Consider the following 16,925-nt stretch of genomic DNA (forward strand, 5'->3'; position numbering starts at 1 on the left):
AAAAACAAAAAATACAATTATATATTAAACTATTAATTTTCAGCTTGGTGTTTTGCTTGTCTATCAGGCAGCATTGTAGAGGAAAAAAGTGGCAGCGCTGTGCTAAGCATCCCTAGGAGAGTTTAGACATTTTTACCAAAGCGTTACAACCGGAACCCGGGCTGGGCATTTTCTGAAGCAACCATCTCGTTCTGACGTTAGTGAATCAATCATGGGAGATAATCGTAAGTTGAATTTAATAAAAGTAATTTCTAAAAGTAGAAGTAGACTGGCTTGTTTGTCAAAAATGTGTATACCAAACATCTATATTTCTGTCTTTTAGTCTATTTAAGCTAAAATATGTTGAAATAACCTTGAAAATTTGTGAAATCCCGAACAAGTTTGCTGCTTGTGCCTATGATTCATTAGTAGTTTATTTAAATTTTGCAGAGTATGGATATTCTGGAGGGGGTGGAGGTGGTTATGGTGGCTACAGCAGTTATGATCAGACAGCGCCTGCATATGGAGGTCCTCCGGCTGGAGCTGCTGCAAGCAGTGGATGGGGAAGCCAAGGTCAAAGCGCAGCACCATACTCTGGCTATTCAGGAGGTGATGGCTCAGCAGGAGGATATAGTACCCAGCAAGGTGGTGCTGGTGGTGCTCCATCTACTGCCTATCCTTCAGGTTTTTAAAACTTTTGTTTCTGTATATTAACATGAATCAAACATATTTTGTCACTTTAGGAAGCAGCAGTGCTGGCTACAGTGCTTATGGAGAACAAGCCCCTTATGGTGGTGGTGGAGCTGGCTATGACAATGCTGGATCATATGGTGGATCTGCTTCTTATGGAGGTAATTACAATCCTTAAATGTATGTGATCGGCCTTTTCCTTCATGATTGCTATTGTGTCATAGGCGGCGGCAGTGGTGGAGGAGGTTACGGCGGCGGCGATAGAGGTGATCGAAGTGCTGGAGGGGGAGGTTTCAGGTGAGTTTTGTTTTGAACTATCTGTTGAAATTGTTTTAAAAACTAAGTAGCTAATTTAGGGTGTGTAATCTTATATCAGTAACTGAAAAAGCTTTGGGTGAGTGTATCAACATACACTTTCAGTGTCATTGTAAAATTTCGTGGTGATGTGTTTAAAAAAATTGGCTATGCTCCAATCAATCTGGTTTAACAGATGGGTATTCCCTATTATGGAAAACAATGGTTACGCAAAGAAGTGCGTTGGGAATTATGGGACATGTGACAGTATTCAATTTTTCGATTAAATTTTTTTTTTATTAACTTTTTTTTTTTTTTAAGTAATTGGTAATGAATACTTTTGTATACGTTTACATCAACATAGTTTTGGTAATGTGATGACTCTTCGTTCGTAAAAGTTCGGGTTGGATTCCATTGTGCCGAGTGCATACTTCAAAAAGAACTCAAAGTTGGTCATTCTGGGAAACAATTTTTATTTTCGCAACTGAAAGCTGTAGCGTGTTTAAAACGAGGGTGTAATGTTTCTTTTATGATTTAATTTTAACTTGGATTACGACGTAGTAAAATAGCTTCATTGTTCATTAAATTTTATCATATATTGTGTTCCATAATAACTTTGAAAGCAAGATGGCAAATGCCTCTTGGTGTCAATTTGGTGTTAAAGACAGGGTATAGCAAATGTATCTTTCTGGCTATTGCAGTCATAACGCTGGAAGCAGAGACGGGTTTCCCAAAGGTAATTCAAAAGGTTCATCTAACGATGCCTTCCTTACTGTGTCTACTTCTGGTACGGTATATCACGTTCTTGCCATTGTGATGAAAATCTTCGACTTCCAAATCACATTCCTGTTGGTGCAAGTATCAAGCCAAATACTCTATCTCCATCTTTATTCTTATTACATCTCCTGGTGTGTATTTACGATATATGCGGCACAGAACTTCTCTGCTCTTGTTGTAAGAGTATCAGACTTTCTGCGTGTAAAGTGAATTACCTGGAGTATGTTTTACCTTTTTATTTGCTACGGTATTTCAGTCAATTGTCAGCCACTTTCCATGATTTAAAATCCCAAAATAGGCCGAATGAGTACTAGCCTTTAAGCGGTGTGTGTGTGTGTATGGTAAAAACAAAATTCCATCAAGCAGCATGGTTTGTTCCGAAAACTTCCAAAAGGTTGTTGTGTGTAAAAATAATTCAACAGAAAAATAATGGTACGGTGTGTCAAAGCAAACAAACCAATTCAGAACAACCATCGGTTGTTTGTAACATAGACAGTTGATTTAAACTGGTCTATAAAGGGTAAGACAAAATGAAACAAACACGGTAAAACAGATCGGCAAAAGGTTAAATTTACTCATGGAAAGTTTGGTGAACGGTCCGACTAAAGTAATTAGTACATCCTGTAACCCTACTGTGGGACTTGTTTATGCCGTCGTTTATTTTAAATTTGAAGCTCATTTAATATTGTATGGACATCTTGCTTTTAAGGAGGAGCTGGCCCACCCGTTGGAGATGATCGAATAGTCATGGATGACAGTGTATTCGTATCTGGGCTTCCAGAAAACGTAACAGAGGCTGAGATTGAAAATTTGTTTGGATCGATTGGCGTTATCAAAGTATGTAACAGCCTTTTCTCTAAATCAATTTTTTTTAGTGCTTGATATTTGCTGTTTTTGTTCTGTGATAGATTGACAAAAAAACAGGCAAACCGAAAATCTGGTTATTCAAAGATCGTGACACAGGCGCTCCTAAAGGAGAGGCAACAATTACTTACGATGATCCTAACGCTGCATCCGCCGCAATCCAGTGGTTCAACGGTTTGTAATTTTTAGTTCTAATTCATTTTGTCGTAAAAAAAAAAAGTTATCTCTAAATAACTGAAATTCATATTCCAGGACAACCATTTAATAACGGACCAACGCTGAAAATCTCTTTTGCCACGAGGAAGAATAACTTCCCAGGTGGATTTCGTGGTGGACGCGGCGGAGCACGTGGAGGAGGATTTGGTGGCGGAGGAGGATTTGGTGGAGGCGGTCGCGATAGTAACGGCGGAGGCTTCGGTGGCAGGGGTGGTGGCCGAGGAGGTGGTGATCGCGGTGGCAGTAGTGATCGCGGTGGTCGTGGTGGAGGTGGACCACCATCAGGCGGTAGGGAAAGCAAACTGATTAGTTGCTGCCCGTTTGCGATTTTTAATTTTCTTGCATTCACATTTTGGTAGGTCCTGGCCGAGAAGGCGACTGGCGCTGTGCGGAACCATCCTGTGGAAACACCAACTTTGCATGGCGCTCTGAATGCAACCGCTGCAAAGCCCCTCGTTCTGATTTGGCTGGCGGAGGCGGACCTCAAGGTGGCGGAGGAGCTTCTAGTGGTTATATTTAATTCCAATCAAACTTTCTTAATGAGTGAACTGAAAACGCTACTGACTGATTCTGGAAATTCAAGTACCTAACGTTTGGAGTTGTTCCAAATCCGGTACCTAATGGACAGAATACGCCGGAAGCGCGTAAAAAGCATGATTGGGATTCATCATTAGATCCAACTTTTTGTATCAATTCCAATACCTATTGTCACGTTTCAAATTACAGATGATGATGATCGTGGAAGCCGCGGTGGTGGCTTCGGACGTGGAGGAAGCCGTGGTGGTCGTGGCGGAGACAGTTCATCAAGAGGTGGATTCCGCGGTGGTAGGGGAGACGATGGTAAGAAGATTTTTTTTTTTAATAAATATTTTCTTTGCCGTTTAAAGTTATTATGGTGTTTCTTTAGATGGAGGATTTAATCGTGGAGGTGGACGAGGTGGTGGATATGGAGATCGTGGCGGGTTTGGTGACCGTGGTGGACGCGGTGGTGACCGTGGAGGCTACGGTGGTGGTCGCGGCGGATACGGAGATCGCGGTGGCTTCCGCGGAGGAAGAGGTAGCGATAGAGGAGGCTATGGTGACCGCGGTGGAAGAGGTGGCGGCGGAGGCCCAAGTTTCGGGTATGACTAGATTTTAGAGTTTATTTTGAAGAAAGGGTTATTCATTTTTCTTAATAATAAACATTGCAGTGACCGCGGACGTGATCGATCAAGGCCGTATTAGATTGGGTGCAAGTAACCGTCATTTTTTAAATGCTGTATCTATTATGTTCTAAGTTTTTTTTTGGTCTCGTGCGACAGTTGGCTGGAAAAGAAGAGAAAAGGTTCCATTTTTCTCTTCCTACTAGCCACCTTGAAACCGTAATAATACAACAACTTTTCAACTTAATACTTTTTATTTACTTCAACTAAATGTTATTGTTTGCGTGGATTATGGAACGAGGAGGGAGTATAAATTAGGAAAGAAAAATATGATACGAAAGGTTGTAGCGTCTAGTTAAACATGTTCATTAAACTACTGAAGAAGCCCCCTCCGCTTGTTGGTGCGGGAGGTGGTCGCTGGAACTGCTGTTGTTGAAAGGTGCTTGGCTGAGGCTGCGTCGCTGGTCTACGGTGAGGTGGTATTGGAGGCAGTTGCTGTTGATTGAAACTGGATGAACCCAAAGAAGACTGGAAGGGAATTTGTTGACCCTTGAGGTAAAATTTTAACAGCACACATTATTTCATGTTAATAGAAAACTGCTCAATGATTCGCTTACCATAGGTGTACCTATTGGAAAGCTAGGTTGAAATTGGGTGTGAATTGGCTGGCCCAGTTGAGGATGATTTAGTGCTCCGGGATTCGGTGGCCGGAAAATAGGACTTGGTCGAATTGGAAGTTGCTGAAGTGGAAGGCCATTTGGCGGTTGATTTTGAATTGGTTGCTGGAATTGTGGCCCTGGAGCATTGTTCATCGGATTTTGATTCACCGAAAACTTGTTTAAGGTAGGGTTTCTAATTGGAAAATTTGGTTGGCGGCTAGGAGTTCCAAATTGCTGGTTTGTTTGCTGTTGAGTTGGGGCTAAAGGCCTGGTTGGCTGAAACTGTTGAGCGGCTGACGGCGGTAAATTTTGTTGTTCTTCTTGTTGACCCTGATTATTTTCTTGTTCCTAAGTAGAAAGAGTATATTAAGTGCAGTGAATAATTTAAAGTGCCCCTGAGCATTCTTAATTCTACCTTCTCCGTAGTTGTTAGAACAGAATCTTCCACAGAAATGTTTCCGGATATCACAGGAGTAGCATTCTATCAGACGAAGAAAATGGAAAAAAAACAACAAACATGATTAATTATTCTGATTATGTAGGATACATAGAAAAAAATTCTTTAATATGCGTACCTCAGTTGGCTCAAGTTCTTGATCAGAAGGCCGAGGTTCTTGTTCCGATATTCTCTAAGATAGGATTAACAAGTTAATTAGGGACCAAAATCGCTTAATTGCGGATCCTATCAAACATGGTTTTCGATTCTTACCTCATCCGCAGGTTGCGGCATCTTTAGGAAAGGTAATTGGACTGGACGGAAGCCATTGCCTCCGAGAACATGTGCTTCTGGGCTGACTTCGGTTTTATGGTTTTCAATTTTTGTTCCTGTTTCACAGCAACGAACAAAGCCGGTGCTGCAACTCGTTTCGGATTTCCTGTCAACGGACTGTTCGTCGCAGTCTTTGCGTAGTTTGCATCTACACGACTTCTTGGGCCATTTAAGCGTTGAAGACGGAGTCACCACCATTGGCTTGCTGGGCGTTGTTTCTTTGATGAGAACAGTTTCTAATGGTCGACAACAACGTACAGTTCCGTATTCGCAGCTGACTGCGAATCGGAAATCCATCAGTTCGATAGGACAAGAGTCGATGGGTTCACATTTGCAGCCATCATTGCTGTCGCTTGCCGGTTGCTGACTTTGAAGAGGTGCCGGAGTGGTCAATTGTGAAACTGGGCGGATAATCACTTTGGACGTTCCGAGCGAATGAGTGAGGAATTCTTCACGCTCGTTTGGGTCGGTGCTAGGTAAATGATAAAATTATTAAACCTTCCGTAAAAATTAAAAACTATGCAATAAAATGCATAATATATACTTTACCTCGGTTTGGAAGTTTCTTGCTGAAAAATTGGCTGAGGCCTTTTTCCTTGAAAGTTGATTGGAGAATGCGGTTGATCGTGAGGGGCAGTTGAAGATAATGCAGCCACTGCTGCGGCCAACAGGCATACTGTGGTGAGTTGCTTCAGACGAATCATCTCGGGTCGAATTTCTGATGGTGACTGCGAGTCCAAACGCCACAATCTCACCGTTTTCTATTCAGGTAAAGTTACTTCCTGTTCCTTAAACTTGGACCCCCCTTTCATTTGTCTCATGGTTTTTGTTGCTTATACGAACAGGTCAGTCTGGAAGTGGATCAAAGGTCGTCTTCAAGGAAGACCCAAAACTAACGGTCGACGGTCAATAACCTCCATAGGCTGTAGTGACCCTCTTTTCTTATCTAGGACATGATCTAAAAGCCATGATTTCAAATCCTCTTCCTTTGAGAATTGTACAGTTAAACGTTTCCTTTGTAATCCCAAAATAATCTGCGCCCAGTTCCAGGTATATAACCAACAAACCATTGCACCGTCACATTTTGATCCTCTAAAGTTTTTAAATAAGGTTTTACGATATTTAATCGTCTGCTACAATGCTTAACCACCATTCCTGTTCCCATCAACGTTTCTTTTGTAAAGAAGAGACAATACATTGATTTTACAATCTATTTGTTATTACTTCGATTTTGTTTCTAGTCATTTGGCTTTCATTTCCATCTGAAGATAGGTCCTGTAATGCTGCCTTTTTCTCGGAATCGACGTATGTCTGCAAAGATAATGAACGCTAATGCCAAAAACAACGGATGTGTATTTAGAAGATTACTTGCTTGTCTAGCTCGGAGCTAGCGTCTCACAAACATACACACACACAAATTAGTCAAAAAATCCCAGACGAAGAACGAAATAAATAAAAAAAAATTTAATAATAAAAAAGGTTACAACGAAAGATGTAAATGTTTGAATATCGATTTGGTGATATCGATATCTTCTTGTAGACGATAATTTTATAGTCGACTCAAAGAAAAAGTTGTATTTACGTTTTATTTTTATTCATTTGATAGGTTAGACAGGAGTTCTTCAAGGTTTCGCGTAGAAATCGATCGGTTTTTTGTTAAAACAGAATGTTTGCAGGTGTCGCACCTTCGAAAGATACTTTCCTGAATCAAGCTAGAACTGCCAGAGAAATACGACAGAATGCGAAATCACAGAACGAATCAGCTGTCAAGATTCAGCGAATGGTTCGTGGATGGCTTTGCCGCATCAAAATATGGAGAGAAGCTAGGTATTATGGAACTTTGGCGAACGTAGTTCCAATTTTAAATGTTGTGCCCATCTAGATTACAATTTGATGCCACGTTTTTGGAATCGGGGAAACCTCTCTCCATAGATGCTTTTAAAATCAGTAGAAGAGTGATACAGACTTTCAACCATACAAAAGACAAAGAACGATTTGAAATATATTGCAGGTATATTTAATCCATCTATTAAAGTTTGTTTTGAATTTCATTTTTATTTAAAATGTTCAACGTAGATATCTAATTGCAAGTCTTGAACAAGAATCTCCTAAATTAAGCTGCATAGGGGTGGCACTAAATAAAGATCATGCAATTCCTTGGATTAACCACTTGAAAAAAGTATTGGAGATAGCGCTGTGCATGATGGAGCAACTAAAACCTGAATCACCCCATGATTCAAAACAGTTAACAGTATACCTCCACTTGTTGGTAATACAACATAAATTGATGTAAAATCTGTCATATAAATTGCTGATTTAATTTTATTAAATAGATAAGTTTCACATCAATAACAAATTGGAAAATTTTGAATAGTGGAAAACTACCAGAATCATTGAAGAATGGTATGCAACAGTTGTGCAATAATGTAATGGGCTGTCTTGTATCACTCACCTATTATCCTGTGCTTAAGGTATGATTGTTTAAACTTAAAAAAAGATCGTTTTTTTTCTTTATAAGCATGTAAAACGGTTTATTCATAGACATTGTTACTGCGTGGATTATGTGGACAGCGACGATACCTCAAGCACGCAGCCGTATCTGCGATCATGACCCTAAGCTTAAGACCACTAATAGCTTCAGAATTTTCCAGTCGGCTACTAACGTTGTACATACTTAATATATTTAGCGTTCCTGGATTTATTCTTCACCTGCATGCAATTACTCCCGAGGTTTTCACGTTTCAGCATACGTTTGAATTCTGTTCTTAAACTTTTTTCTTCATTTCTAGTCAGTGGTGCAGTTTAAGTCAAATGAACTTTTAACTCGCATTTTGGATTTTCTTAGTACCGAACAAAACACGCGTATTGTATTCCACACGCTTGAGGCAACGTTTTCTATTTGTTTGCTGGGAAATATTATTCATTTGACTCAAATGGAAGAAGAAAACTCGCTGAAAAATTTGATTTTTCCGAATTTTGTCGTAAGTTCCCGTTAAAGGTGTATATTGCGAACTGAACTAATCAAGCGTCTTCTTTTCCAGTGTTTGGTCTGCAGGTTGTTGGAACATTGCCAGAGATATGTGCAAGCGAAGCAATCGAATCTGACCCAGTGGCATCCAATCCTAGGTTGGTTTTCCAGTGATGAAAAGTCCACCTCAATGCTGGACGTTCAAGAGACGACCCCTCTTATTAAGCAACAGCTTAGTTTCCTATGGACTTCTCCATTAGTTCAACAGCTGACAGCTTGCTTGCCTGTCGCCGAACGCCAAGGCCTTAACATTCCAGATCCTCGCAGGGAGACACCTGATGACAAGAATCTAGTCACAGCTTTCAAAAAAGCGCTAGGAAATAACAAAACCAGTAGAGGCACTCAAGTCGTCCATACACTCCGTAGGCTAGGTAGTCCCGAGGTTACCCAAGTTGCCCTTGTCGCATCGATGTTCCAAACAGCCTTATCTACCCTCACGCAGATGCGAATGGACATTCTTACTGGTAATTTTTAATTCTTTTTGACTATTGCTTTTCTAGCATATCATTCAAAACGCGTCGTTTTTGTCTTTAAAGCACTGAGCTGCAGAGAAAACTTTTTGCCGAATCTTTGGCATTTTATCAGTTCGCTTGGACCGAATCATGGATTAAAAACCTATCTCGATTTACTGTCAGTCGATTCTAAGCGCCTGTCACCAGAATGCCAGATGCTTCATCTTTTCTGCGAAGGAACTACGCACTTTGTCACGTAAGCTTGCCGCTCGCACCGATGCATGATTCCCTATTTTCAGTTAATTGCTTTCTTTTATAGTGTTTTAGACGACATAGAGATGTATGAAGAGCAAAAACCTTTCACGCTATTAGAGTTTTGCAATATTTCATCATTTCTCAATCACTTCATGTTTAAAGCTATTTGGAGTGGGTTAGCCGGTAAGCCTTACTTCTATTTGGGGCTCATTTTAAAAATTTGATTTCTGATATATTTTATTTACAATTCTTTCATGGATGTTCAGATGCAACATCGTTTCATTCCCTTGGATCATCGACGCCGAATTACAATCTATTTCACGCAGCCCATACGTTACTAATGGTAATTTATCGCCGCGACTGCCGGCGTCCATTTGCCCCCAAGGACCACTGGCTTGTCAAGGACGTTAAGAGCTCGCTTCTCGTTGCCGAACTAGAACGTGGGAGACAATCTGTTCAGGTAAAGCGAAACGTCGTATGTTTTCTGATTTAAAGAAATAGTTCACCAAACTCTTTTGATAATTTTCCGCTTTCCAGCTGCTACTTCAAAAGATGCCACACGTTATTCCATTAGAAGATCGGGTTTTGCTTTTTCGCAAGTACATAGCCAATGAAAAAAACGCTTTGGGTTTGACGGAAACCGCTTCGGCGTCGCCACAATCCATCCTTATAACAGTCCACAGGTTTTGCTCTTTTCATTCTTATCATCATTGTAGTTTTGATAAAGGTACGACGTCAATGGTTTCTGGGTTTTTCCTGGATTTCATAGGATGCGTATGGTGGAAGACTCTTTCCGGCAGTTGGCAGATTTGCCGGTGCAGCTATGGAAAGGCATCATTCGCGTTAAGTTTATAAATTACCAAGGCTTGGAAGAAGCAGGCATAGATCAAGATGGAGTTTTTAAAGGTAAATAGCTATAGAATATGTTTTTACACTCTTGTAGAAAGAAATCACGTGCGTTTTCCTAATGTTATGCTTCAGAATTTCTGGAAGAAACTGTTCGTAGACTATTTGATCCTTCACTCAACTTATTCCGTTCAACAAAAGATCAACGTCTTTATCCGTCTCCCACTTCCTATATGACGGACAATCACCTGCATTTATTTGAGTTTGCTGGTAAATTGCTCGGAAAAGCCGTCTATGAGGTATATCTCTGTCTTACTTGCTTAAGCATAGCAATTAACGCTTTTTTCTTGTTTTTTTTATACAGGGGTCTACGGTTGAGGTTCCATTAGCTTTATTCTTCTTGAGCCAAGTCTTGGGTCAAACGCACAGCGTGTTATATTCAGCACTTGATGAACTGCCTTCTCTCGATCCGGAATTATATCGTAGCTTGACTTATATCAAACGCTATGAAGGTAAAAACACAATGGTTAAAATTGAAACAGAATAGACTTTTTTATTGACCATACCATTTCCCGTTCTTAGGTGACGTTTCCGATTTATCGCTGACGTTTTCCGTGGATGATGATTTCATGGGAAAATTAATAACACAAGAATTACGGCCCGGAGGCAAGGCAATTCCCGTTACCAATGAGAACAAGTAATTTTTACATTTATATGTTGAGAAATGATTATTCGTTCTTCAGCTAATCTAGAAATGGAAAGCATTAAATTCTTTTTTTTTTTGGTGATTCAGAATTTCCTACATCCATCAAATGGCTCATTTCCGCATGCACACGCAAATCCGAGACCAGACTTCGGCTTTCTTGAGAGGATTCCGCACTCTTGTCAACCCTGAATGGCTTTCCCTGTTCTCCACCCCTGAGGTTCCGCGTTTAGTTTTATATCTAGTTTTGTTCATTCTGCAACGCATTTTCGTGCTGGTTGACTAGGTACAAAGACTCATCGCAGACGACAAGGGGCCGATTAACTTCAAAGACTTGCGCAAGCACACGCAATATTACGGGGGTTTTCACGACAATCACCGTGTTATCTCATGGTTGTGGGACATTCTTGACAATGACCTCAGTGAAGAAGAAAAGCGTCTCTTCCTAAAAGTACGTCTTTTACCTATGGCTTTGTTTTGTGGATTCATGGAAGTGACGTATTTGACATCATGCAAATTACTCTGTTCAGTTCGTGACGAGTTGTTCTAAGCCGCCACTTTTGGGCTTTGCTCACCTGCAACCACCTTTCTCGATTCGTTGCGTCGAAGTCAATGAGGACGAAGATAATGGAGACACGATAGGTGAGGACGAATTTTGAAATAAAATCTTTTAGGGCGTTTCAAACGAGATTTCTAAGAAAAATGCCGTTCTTCCATTGCATGGAAGTCACGCTGCTCAATTGTTTCTTTACCATCTACATCTAATTAATACGCAATGACATGCATTGGAACAGTACCGCTGAGCCTTTAGGCTACGCCCTTGGTTGTCTCGCTATCGCACGCTTGATTTCCGGCCAAGTTTATCTCAATACTTCGGTTCCGTCGCCCCAGTTGATTTTTCATTGTCCATAACCTTTTTCCCTTTGTGGCTTATCTTCAAGCACGCTCAACCAAGCGTGACCGAGCCTCTTTTTTCCTTGGTTTTTCTTTTCTTTCTTTACGTCAACATTGAGCAAGAAAGCCATAGTACATTTTAATCCGTGTCGAGTCATGCCGCTTATGGGGCGTAAAGTATTGAATTTTTAGTGGCGTAGACAGTTTTTGCCGTCCTATAGTAACCATGAAATTACCTTCGTATATATTTTTCTTTTCATGGCCACTGACCTAGTTCGGTAGCTGACCACTATCAGGTGAAAACAATCCTATCGTTGAGAAGATTTGCATTGCTTTCTTAATTCCACAACTTCTTTCCGGTACCACGTACACGTTACCACCTAGATTCAATAATCCTGTTAAAAAATTTGACTGGCACGATGAGAATATCCAATGGTAACGGTAAAACCTCTCGCTATGACACACCAACTGTTCAATTTCTTTGTTAGACACCACTTCCTCCCTTATTACGACTAGCAATTTTTTTTTTGTTTAAGTCCATCTGTTTTTTTTTTCTTTTGTTTTTTTTTTTTTTTAGGAAGCGTCATTAGAGGATTTTTCACTATTCGAAAGCGTGATCCGATTAACCGACTGCCCACGTCTTCTACATGCTTCAATTTACTGAAATTGCCTAACTATCAGCGCAGAAGCACACTTAAGGAAAAGCTTCGTTATGCCATCACAAGCAATACCGGATTCGAACTGTCCTGAATTGTCTTTGCCCATACAAACAGAACAAAGATTACGAGTCATTTTGAATAGGTAAGGCCACTGCGGACACCAAAAAATTGTATATTTTTCTTTTTAACATAAGTTATCGTGGAAATGTATTATTCTACCATTTCTTCTCCTTCTGTTACTTCCTTTAAGTTAAGGAGATCCATGTGTCCTTGACCTCTCGTTTCGGATCTGACCAGATCGTCAATTTCGCGAAAATTACCCGGATCAATCAGACATACCTGTAATTTTAAAATAAGAACACATACCATTGAACGTATTTTGTTGTTTTGTTTGAAGAAAAAGTAGAAATTTAAATAATTGCTTAATTTTAATGCAACTTGATCTGTTCAGCAGATGTGAACTTTTAAGGGTGCGCTTTCTGCCTATGCCGTTCTCATTTATGACGAAAAATTAAATAAATAAAAGAAATTTGTACAATATTTCAACTCATGACTAATAATAATACAATAAATAAGAACAGTTTCTGTTCTTTAACTGTCAAGTGTAAACTGAAACCTGCAAGCCTACCATAATAAGTGTACTGTCTTCCCATTCTTCAGATTCAATACTGGTACACAACTTCACCAGTTTTTCTTTCAGCTTCCTACCCTCTTTCGAAGCAGTTATTTTCAACCTCATGTGTGCCCTTTCAATAGGCATTTGAGTTTTCAGCATTTTTATAACCTCAAGGGCCTATAGACAAAATGTAATGATTATAAAAGAAAATAAGCAGGGTTCATTATATACCTGTTGTTTACAATTTCTGTTAGGCTTGACAGAAAAATGAACATCCTTCATGGCTTTCTCAATCATGGATACAGGATATGGCCTTTTTGTTTCAGGGTTAACACACTTGTCAGCCACCATCGTGGCAATTTCCTTTAACATAGAATCTTGTTGCACATGTCGTTCTTTCTCTGACACCTGAAGCTCTCCTTTAGCAAGAATTTCTTGACAAATGACAGTTTGATCATCGGTGCCAAAACTTGCAACCAGATCTTCCTTTTTCGCTACTTGTCCTTTCGAAACGTTAGTGAATACCGTTCTAGCTTGAAGAACCTCGTCCAGATCCGTTTCACTACAGATAAGCGGCTTGAAATCATCACTGAACAACCTTCATTTTACAATTTAAAAAAAACTTACACTTTGTTTCTCCATGAGACGACTTTATTTTTATAGCAGGCTATCTCGAAACGTTTGCCACCTTTCTTCATTCGTACAACAGCTACATTTGTTAACCGGATTTGATTTGTTGGGGTAAATATTTTCGACATTTTTGTATGTGCGACCAGCGTGGTCGTGCAGTATAGAGAAAGGAGGGTGAGAAAAAGTGCAGACGACACAACAAAGATTCTTGGATTGTGAAGCATGGTTCATAGCAGACTTTCAAAATTCCAATTTTCTAAGGAAGTTCTCAGAGAAAAATCCGCATACAATAGCTTTGCAGGTCTTAAGGCATTTGTTCTTTGACAATACAAAGCAAAGCTACCTTGTGCGGACTTTTTTTCTGGCAGAATTTAGAATTTAGATCGAGAAATAGTCGAAGTTCTGAAAGTTCGAAAAACGTTCGAAAATGTCTGCCTCCCTCGTGTATGTATTAAATTATTGGTAATGAATTCAGGTCGAAAGCATGGCAGTAAATTTTTGTCACGAACGTCTGGGCACTCGAATATTGTGTAACCAAGTCTCGACTGACAATTATGGTGTAGAAAACCTTATTTCCGAAGACCTCGTATCGAAAAATCGGGGTTTCCTTGCGGACTCTTTTGTGCGCCCACCCGTCGATATAATCGTGCAATTTCCATGTCCTATAAAAATATGCTGTGTTTTTGTGAATACCAAGGTTGGTTCTCAACAATCTACTGGATGCGAAATCTTCATTCAAAGTGAAGAATCAGGTAAGAGAAATAGCCCAAAAATTTTACATTTCAGTATGAATGGGTATTGTAAGTGTTTCTGCAAATTTAGACCTTGGACATTATAATGACAAGGATGTAGAACTTGGCCTTCAGCTGATTTGACCACATCAGATAACATGTAAATAGGACTAAGAAATCTTATAATGATGCAATACATATCCATGCTGTGATGGAATGTTACAAATTGTTACTAGGAAGTGTGTCAAACAAATCAAATACAGTTATTCCCATGCCGCTGTGACCATCCATGTCAAGGAAGATTTTTACGTTTTCTATTAACAGGTGGATATGATGCATTCAACTATGGTACCTTCATCCATGTGGGGAAGTATTACTTGGATTGTGACAAAAAAGGAATTGTCTTTTCCAGTGCTCTACATTCTCCATCATGCAAATCATCCCAAACTGAAAACTTTGCTAGGCAGGAGATAAGTGGACGAATGACCAAGATCTTGTCCTCAGTTTGGAGTTTGCGAATTAGAATTTTAAAAACATCTGGCTCTTCAATTCCAGCAATTGGAGGCCTGGCAGTGTGGGGCTATGTGGACCATTTGTGTCCAGCTCCACTGGCTAGAACTGTCCTACACAAGTGGCACAACGTGAACCAGTCAACAACTGCGCCGCCTTCTAACACGCTTAAAGTGATTGACGACCGCAAAATTAGTCCCAACACCGAAGCAATTCAAATTGCAAGTGCCATGCCTGAAGATGATTTCGAAATACCCGAAGAATTTCTTGATGGGTTGACGTGCGATATAATGGCCATGCCGGTCCGTTTGCCATCTGGTAACGTTATAGACGAGAGGACACTGGAGCGTTTCGCCAAACAAGAAGCGGCTTGGGGCAGACCGCCAAGCGATCCGTTCACCGCACAGCCGATCTCCGCCAGTCATCGTCCCGTCTACGATACAGCTCTCAAAGCTCGCATCGATTCATTTCTATTGAAAGAATCTCACCGACCGTGCCTCAAAAACGTCCCGCGAACAACGGGTCCGATCCAGACTAGGTCGTCGGACACGCTTCTCCAGCTGGGTGACGAATCAAAAGCCACAGACAAACAAGCCAGCACATCTGCGTACCCACCCGTTGCCGCACCTCCACAACCAACAGTCATCGATCCGTCGAGAAGGTGGCTTTCCAGCGTGGCTTCCAGCTTGCAACATTTAACCGGAAGACGTACTACCACCGTGCGATCCAAAGCTCCGAACAGCTCACCTGTTACGCGTCCTTCTGGCGTCTTACCAAAAAGCAACACTTCGGCCTGCCTTTGCGGCTTTCAAGACGTTCGGCCCGTCTACTCTCTGCCATGTAAACATCGTATCTGCCGGTCGTGTTTACTCAACGTGAAGGCCAATGACGCTCTGTCCTGCCGCGAGTGTCAGTTACCCTTTGGCCTGCACGAACCCGTCTTACAACATCACCATCTATAGGAAATAGTGTGTCCTCGATCGTTGGCCGATTGTACGACAAAGACCGGGGGTGCCAAAAAACGCATGGCATTGCGGAATGTGTGGGCGCATTATGCACAAACGGCTTGCCACCGCTCGTGCGCGCGTCTCACTCGGCTCACGTTTTCTTCCTGCTTCTTCATGCGGCTTTTGTAAGTTTAGAAATTTGTTTGTTTTTTTTATTTCTTGTTTCTTTCGTGCTGGATGCAATAAAACATCATCTGCCAGCTGCGTCCCTATGTGTGCTTGTTCTCGCGTGGACTGCATATAGAAGGCTCACATTAACAGAACGATGAGAAAAAAAAAAATAAAAGTAATAATAAAACAAGGGGGTATATAATGTTTCGATTGTGCAGAGAAGGTTTCTCCTAGTAGAATGATACCAGAGGCGGGAAAAAAAAATTATATCGTGACTTGCCATCGGAAAACGTGATGGCGTTTCAGCGCCACTGCCCCTGTGCTGATGACCATGTACATCTCGTGCTATGGCGGTTGATGATTATCTTGCCGTCATTTTGAGTCATTTTCTTCACTTTGTTTTCATTGTGTTTGACTCGTTTCTTTTTTGTTCGTTTAGGTGGTGAATAGCTAAGCAGTCGGTACCGTGCAGTCATCGTTCGCTTGATGGAAACGCAGAAAGAAAAGGTTTTCCTTAACAATTATACATGGATTTTAAATAGCTTGCATTGTTCAACCCAAGATTCATTCCTCCAGAGATACAGCGTGTCCGTCTTTCGATTTTCATTCTTACCTCGCGAACGGAGCAACAGTGGGCGCGCGTGCAACAGAAACAGAACCGAGCCTGAAGTTCTCGACGACCTCTTTGTACTTCATGGGAGAAAAGAAAATGAAAACAAAAAAAAAGGGTTTTGCCACGCCAGAAACGTGAACGATTCGCCCCCACATCGGTTCTTTATTGCCCAGGTGAGAATCAAAATTTTTTTTCCTCTCCTTTTCTTGCTTCGACATTTGTTTTTTAGGATTATATGTATTTTTTAAGGTCTTTTTTTTTTTTTGTGTGTGTGTGTCAAAAACGAAGAGGGTCGAATCGTTTTTTTACCTTTTTAGTTCCGACCGATCGTGATGTTTTCAAGGCAAAGGATTTTGGATTTTTTTTTGTCCATATTTTTATTTTATTTCGTTTTTGTTTTCTTTTGGGTGGTGTCTTTGATTTATGACGATGATCAAGACGTAAAAGGAGGGTGGGGGTTGAGGGTAGGTGGGGTGTAAC

General features: G+C 40.7%; 5 protein-coding genes and 1 long non-coding RNA gene across 9 annotated transcripts in view; 3 read left to right on the top strand and 3 right to left on the bottom strand.

The window, feature by feature from the left end:
- Nucleotides 1-12,787, top strand: part of LOC130685497 (ubiquitin-protein ligase E3B-like) — a 66,291-nt gene extending 53,504 nt beyond the window's left edge. The window contains exons 2-21 of one of the 2 annotated variants that reach the window (XM_059494355.1): nucleotides 7,029-7,217; nucleotides 7,273-7,401; nucleotides 7,467-7,659; nucleotides 7,724-7,861; nucleotides 7,932-8,120; nucleotides 8,180-8,371; nucleotides 8,432-8,882; nucleotides 8,955-9,126; nucleotides 9,190-9,308; nucleotides 9,392-9,585; nucleotides 9,663-9,808; nucleotides 9,895-10,031; nucleotides 10,107-10,270; nucleotides 10,336-10,483; nucleotides 10,554-10,668; nucleotides 10,765-10,894; nucleotides 10,961-11,125; nucleotides 11,205-11,316; nucleotides 12,146-12,369; nucleotides 12,478-12,787. In XM_059494355.1, the coding sequence (XP_059350338.1) occupies nucleotides 7,057-7,217; nucleotides 7,273-7,401; nucleotides 7,467-7,659; nucleotides 7,724-7,861; nucleotides 7,932-8,120; nucleotides 8,180-8,371; nucleotides 8,432-8,882; nucleotides 8,955-9,126; nucleotides 9,190-9,308; nucleotides 9,392-9,585; nucleotides 9,663-9,808; nucleotides 9,895-10,031; nucleotides 10,107-10,270; nucleotides 10,336-10,483; nucleotides 10,554-10,668; nucleotides 10,765-10,894; nucleotides 10,961-11,125; nucleotides 11,205-11,316; nucleotides 12,146-12,318 (3,228 nt within the window). In that variant the 5' untranslated portion in view covers nucleotides 7,029-7,056 and the 3' untranslated portion in view covers nucleotides 12,319-12,369; nucleotides 12,478-12,787. Of the gene's footprint in view, nucleotides 1-6,968; nucleotides 7,218-7,272; nucleotides 7,402-7,466; nucleotides 7,660-7,723; nucleotides 7,862-7,931; nucleotides 8,121-8,179; nucleotides 8,372-8,431; nucleotides 8,883-8,954; nucleotides 9,127-9,189; nucleotides 9,309-9,391; nucleotides 9,586-9,662; nucleotides 9,809-9,894; nucleotides 10,032-10,106; nucleotides 10,271-10,335; nucleotides 10,484-10,553; nucleotides 10,669-10,764; nucleotides 10,895-10,960; nucleotides 11,126-11,204; nucleotides 11,317-12,145; nucleotides 12,370-12,477 lie in introns of those variants that run through there. The other variant, XM_057508796.2, reaches the window with a different exon arrangement.
- On the top strand, nucleotides 65-4,209 carry LOC130685486 (RNA-binding protein cabeza-like). 3 transcript variants are annotated; one of them, XM_057508783.1, is made up of 12 exons: nucleotides 65-224; nucleotides 430-663; nucleotides 723-830; nucleotides 894-966; nucleotides 1,665-1,699; nucleotides 2,450-2,577; nucleotides 2,649-2,778; nucleotides 2,857-3,108; nucleotides 3,180-3,329; nucleotides 3,547-3,660; nucleotides 3,728-3,941; nucleotides 4,011-4,209. In XM_057508783.1, the coding sequence occupies exons 1-12, from the start codon at nucleotides 212-214 to the stop codon at nucleotides 4,042-4,044; spliced, it is 1,485 nt and encodes a 494-aa protein (XP_057364766.1). In that variant the 5' UTR covers nucleotides 65-211; the 3' UTR covers nucleotides 4,045-4,209. The 3 variants fall into 3 exon arrangements, with proteins under 3 accessions (XP_057364766.1, XP_057364767.1, XP_057364768.1); XM_057508784.1 differs by having other exon boundaries at nucleotides 3,180-3,308; XM_057508785.1 differs by lacking the exon at nucleotides 1,665-1,699.
- LOC130685487 (tyrosine-protein phosphatase non-receptor type 23-like) lies at nucleotides 4,198-6,130 on the bottom strand. Its single transcript, XM_057508787.2, has 6 exons — nucleotides 5,940-6,130; nucleotides 5,331-5,862; nucleotides 5,197-5,250; nucleotides 5,037-5,102; nucleotides 4,580-4,969; nucleotides 4,198-4,511 (listed from the first exon to the last, which is right to left on the bottom strand). The coding sequence occupies exons 1-6, from the start codon at nucleotides 6,092-6,094 to the stop codon at nucleotides 4,314-4,316; spliced, it is 1,395 nt and encodes a 464-aa protein (XP_057364770.1). The 5' UTR covers nucleotides 6,095-6,130; the 3' UTR covers nucleotides 4,198-4,313.
- LOC130685499 (uncharacterized) lies at nucleotides 10,920-11,950 on the bottom strand. The gene is made up of 2 exons (XR_008999614.2): nucleotides 11,839-11,950; nucleotides 10,920-11,783 (listed from the first exon to the last, which is right to left on the bottom strand). It is a non-coding gene; the product is annotated as an uncharacterized LOC130685499 (long non-coding RNA).
- Nucleotides 12,360-13,663, bottom strand: LOC130685498 (ribosome maturation protein SBDS-like). The gene is made up of 4 exons (XM_057508797.2): nucleotides 13,471-13,663; nucleotides 13,075-13,405; nucleotides 12,856-13,020; nucleotides 12,360-12,566 (listed from the first exon to the last, which is right to left on the bottom strand). The coding sequence occupies exons 1-4, from the start codon at nucleotides 13,599-13,601 to the stop codon at nucleotides 12,438-12,440; spliced, it is 756 nt and encodes a 251-aa protein (XP_057364780.1). The 5' UTR covers nucleotides 13,602-13,663; the 3' UTR covers nucleotides 12,360-12,437.
- A 187-nt stretch (nucleotides 13,664-13,850) lies between these two features.
- On the top strand, nucleotides 13,851-15,865 carry LOC130685446 (RING finger protein 37-like). Its single transcript, XM_057508746.2, has 2 exons — nucleotides 13,851-14,225; nucleotides 14,529-15,865. Exons 1-2 carry the CDS (start codon nucleotides 13,958-13,960, stop codon nucleotides 15,674-15,676), a joined length of 1,416 nt encoding a protein of 471 aa, XP_057364729.1. The 5' UTR covers nucleotides 13,851-13,957; the 3' UTR covers nucleotides 15,677-15,865.
- Nucleotides 15,866-16,925: the final 1,060 nt, after the last annotated feature.

This window comes from Daphnia carinata, chromosome 3, assembly GCF_022539665.2.
Source record: "Daphnia carinata strain CSIRO-1 chromosome 3, CSIRO_AGI_Dcar_HiC_V3, whole genome shotgun sequence".
Taxonomy (NCBI): Eukaryota; Metazoa; Arthropoda; class Branchiopoda; order Diplostraca; family Daphniidae; genus Daphnia; species Daphnia carinata.

Excerpts from the sequence above, each read along its gene's own strand:
- LOC130685486 (XM_057508783.1), top strand. Across the intron at positions 2,578-2,648 it reads GATCGATTGGCGTTATCAAA|ATTGACAAAAAAACAGGCAA; the intron begins GTATGTAACAGC and ends GTTCTGTGATAG. Across the intron at positions 3,109-3,179 it reads AGGTGGACCACCATCAGGCG|GTCCTGGCCGAGAAGGCGAC; the intron begins GTAGGGAAAGCA and ends ACATTTTGGTAG.
- LOC130685487 (XM_057508787.2), bottom strand. The coding sequence starts at position 6,094 with ATGATTCGTCTGAAGCAACTCACCACAGTATGCCTGTTGGCCGCAGCA. Across the intron at positions 5,103-5,196 it reads AAGAACTTGAGCCAACTGAG|AATGCTACTCCTGTGATATC; the intron begins GTACGCATATTA and ends TTCGTCTGATAG. Across the intron at positions 4,970-5,036 it reads TTCTAACAACTACGGAGAAG|GAACAAGAAAATAATCAGGG; the intron begins GTAGAATTAAGA and ends CTTTCTACTTAG.
- LOC130685498 (XM_057508797.2), bottom strand. The coding sequence starts at position 13,601 with ATGTCGAAAATATTTACCCCAACAAATCAAATCCGGTTAACAAATGTA. Across the intron at positions 13,406-13,470 it reads GTCTCATGGAGAAACAAAGT|TGAAACGGATCTGGACGAGG; the intron begins GTAAGTTTTTTT and ends GCTTATCTGTAG. Across the intron at positions 12,567-12,855 it reads AAGACAGTACACTTATTATG|GTATGTCTGATTGATCCGGG; the intron begins GTAGGCTTGCAG and ends TTAAAATTACAG.
- LOC130685446 (XM_057508746.2), top strand. The coding sequence starts at position 13,958 with ATGGCAGTAAATTTTTGTCACGAACGTCTGGGCACTCGAATATTGTGT. Across the intron at positions 14,226-14,528 it reads CATTCAAAGTGAAGAATCAG|GTGGATATGATGCATTCAAC; the intron begins GTAAGAGAAATA and ends TTCTATTAACAG.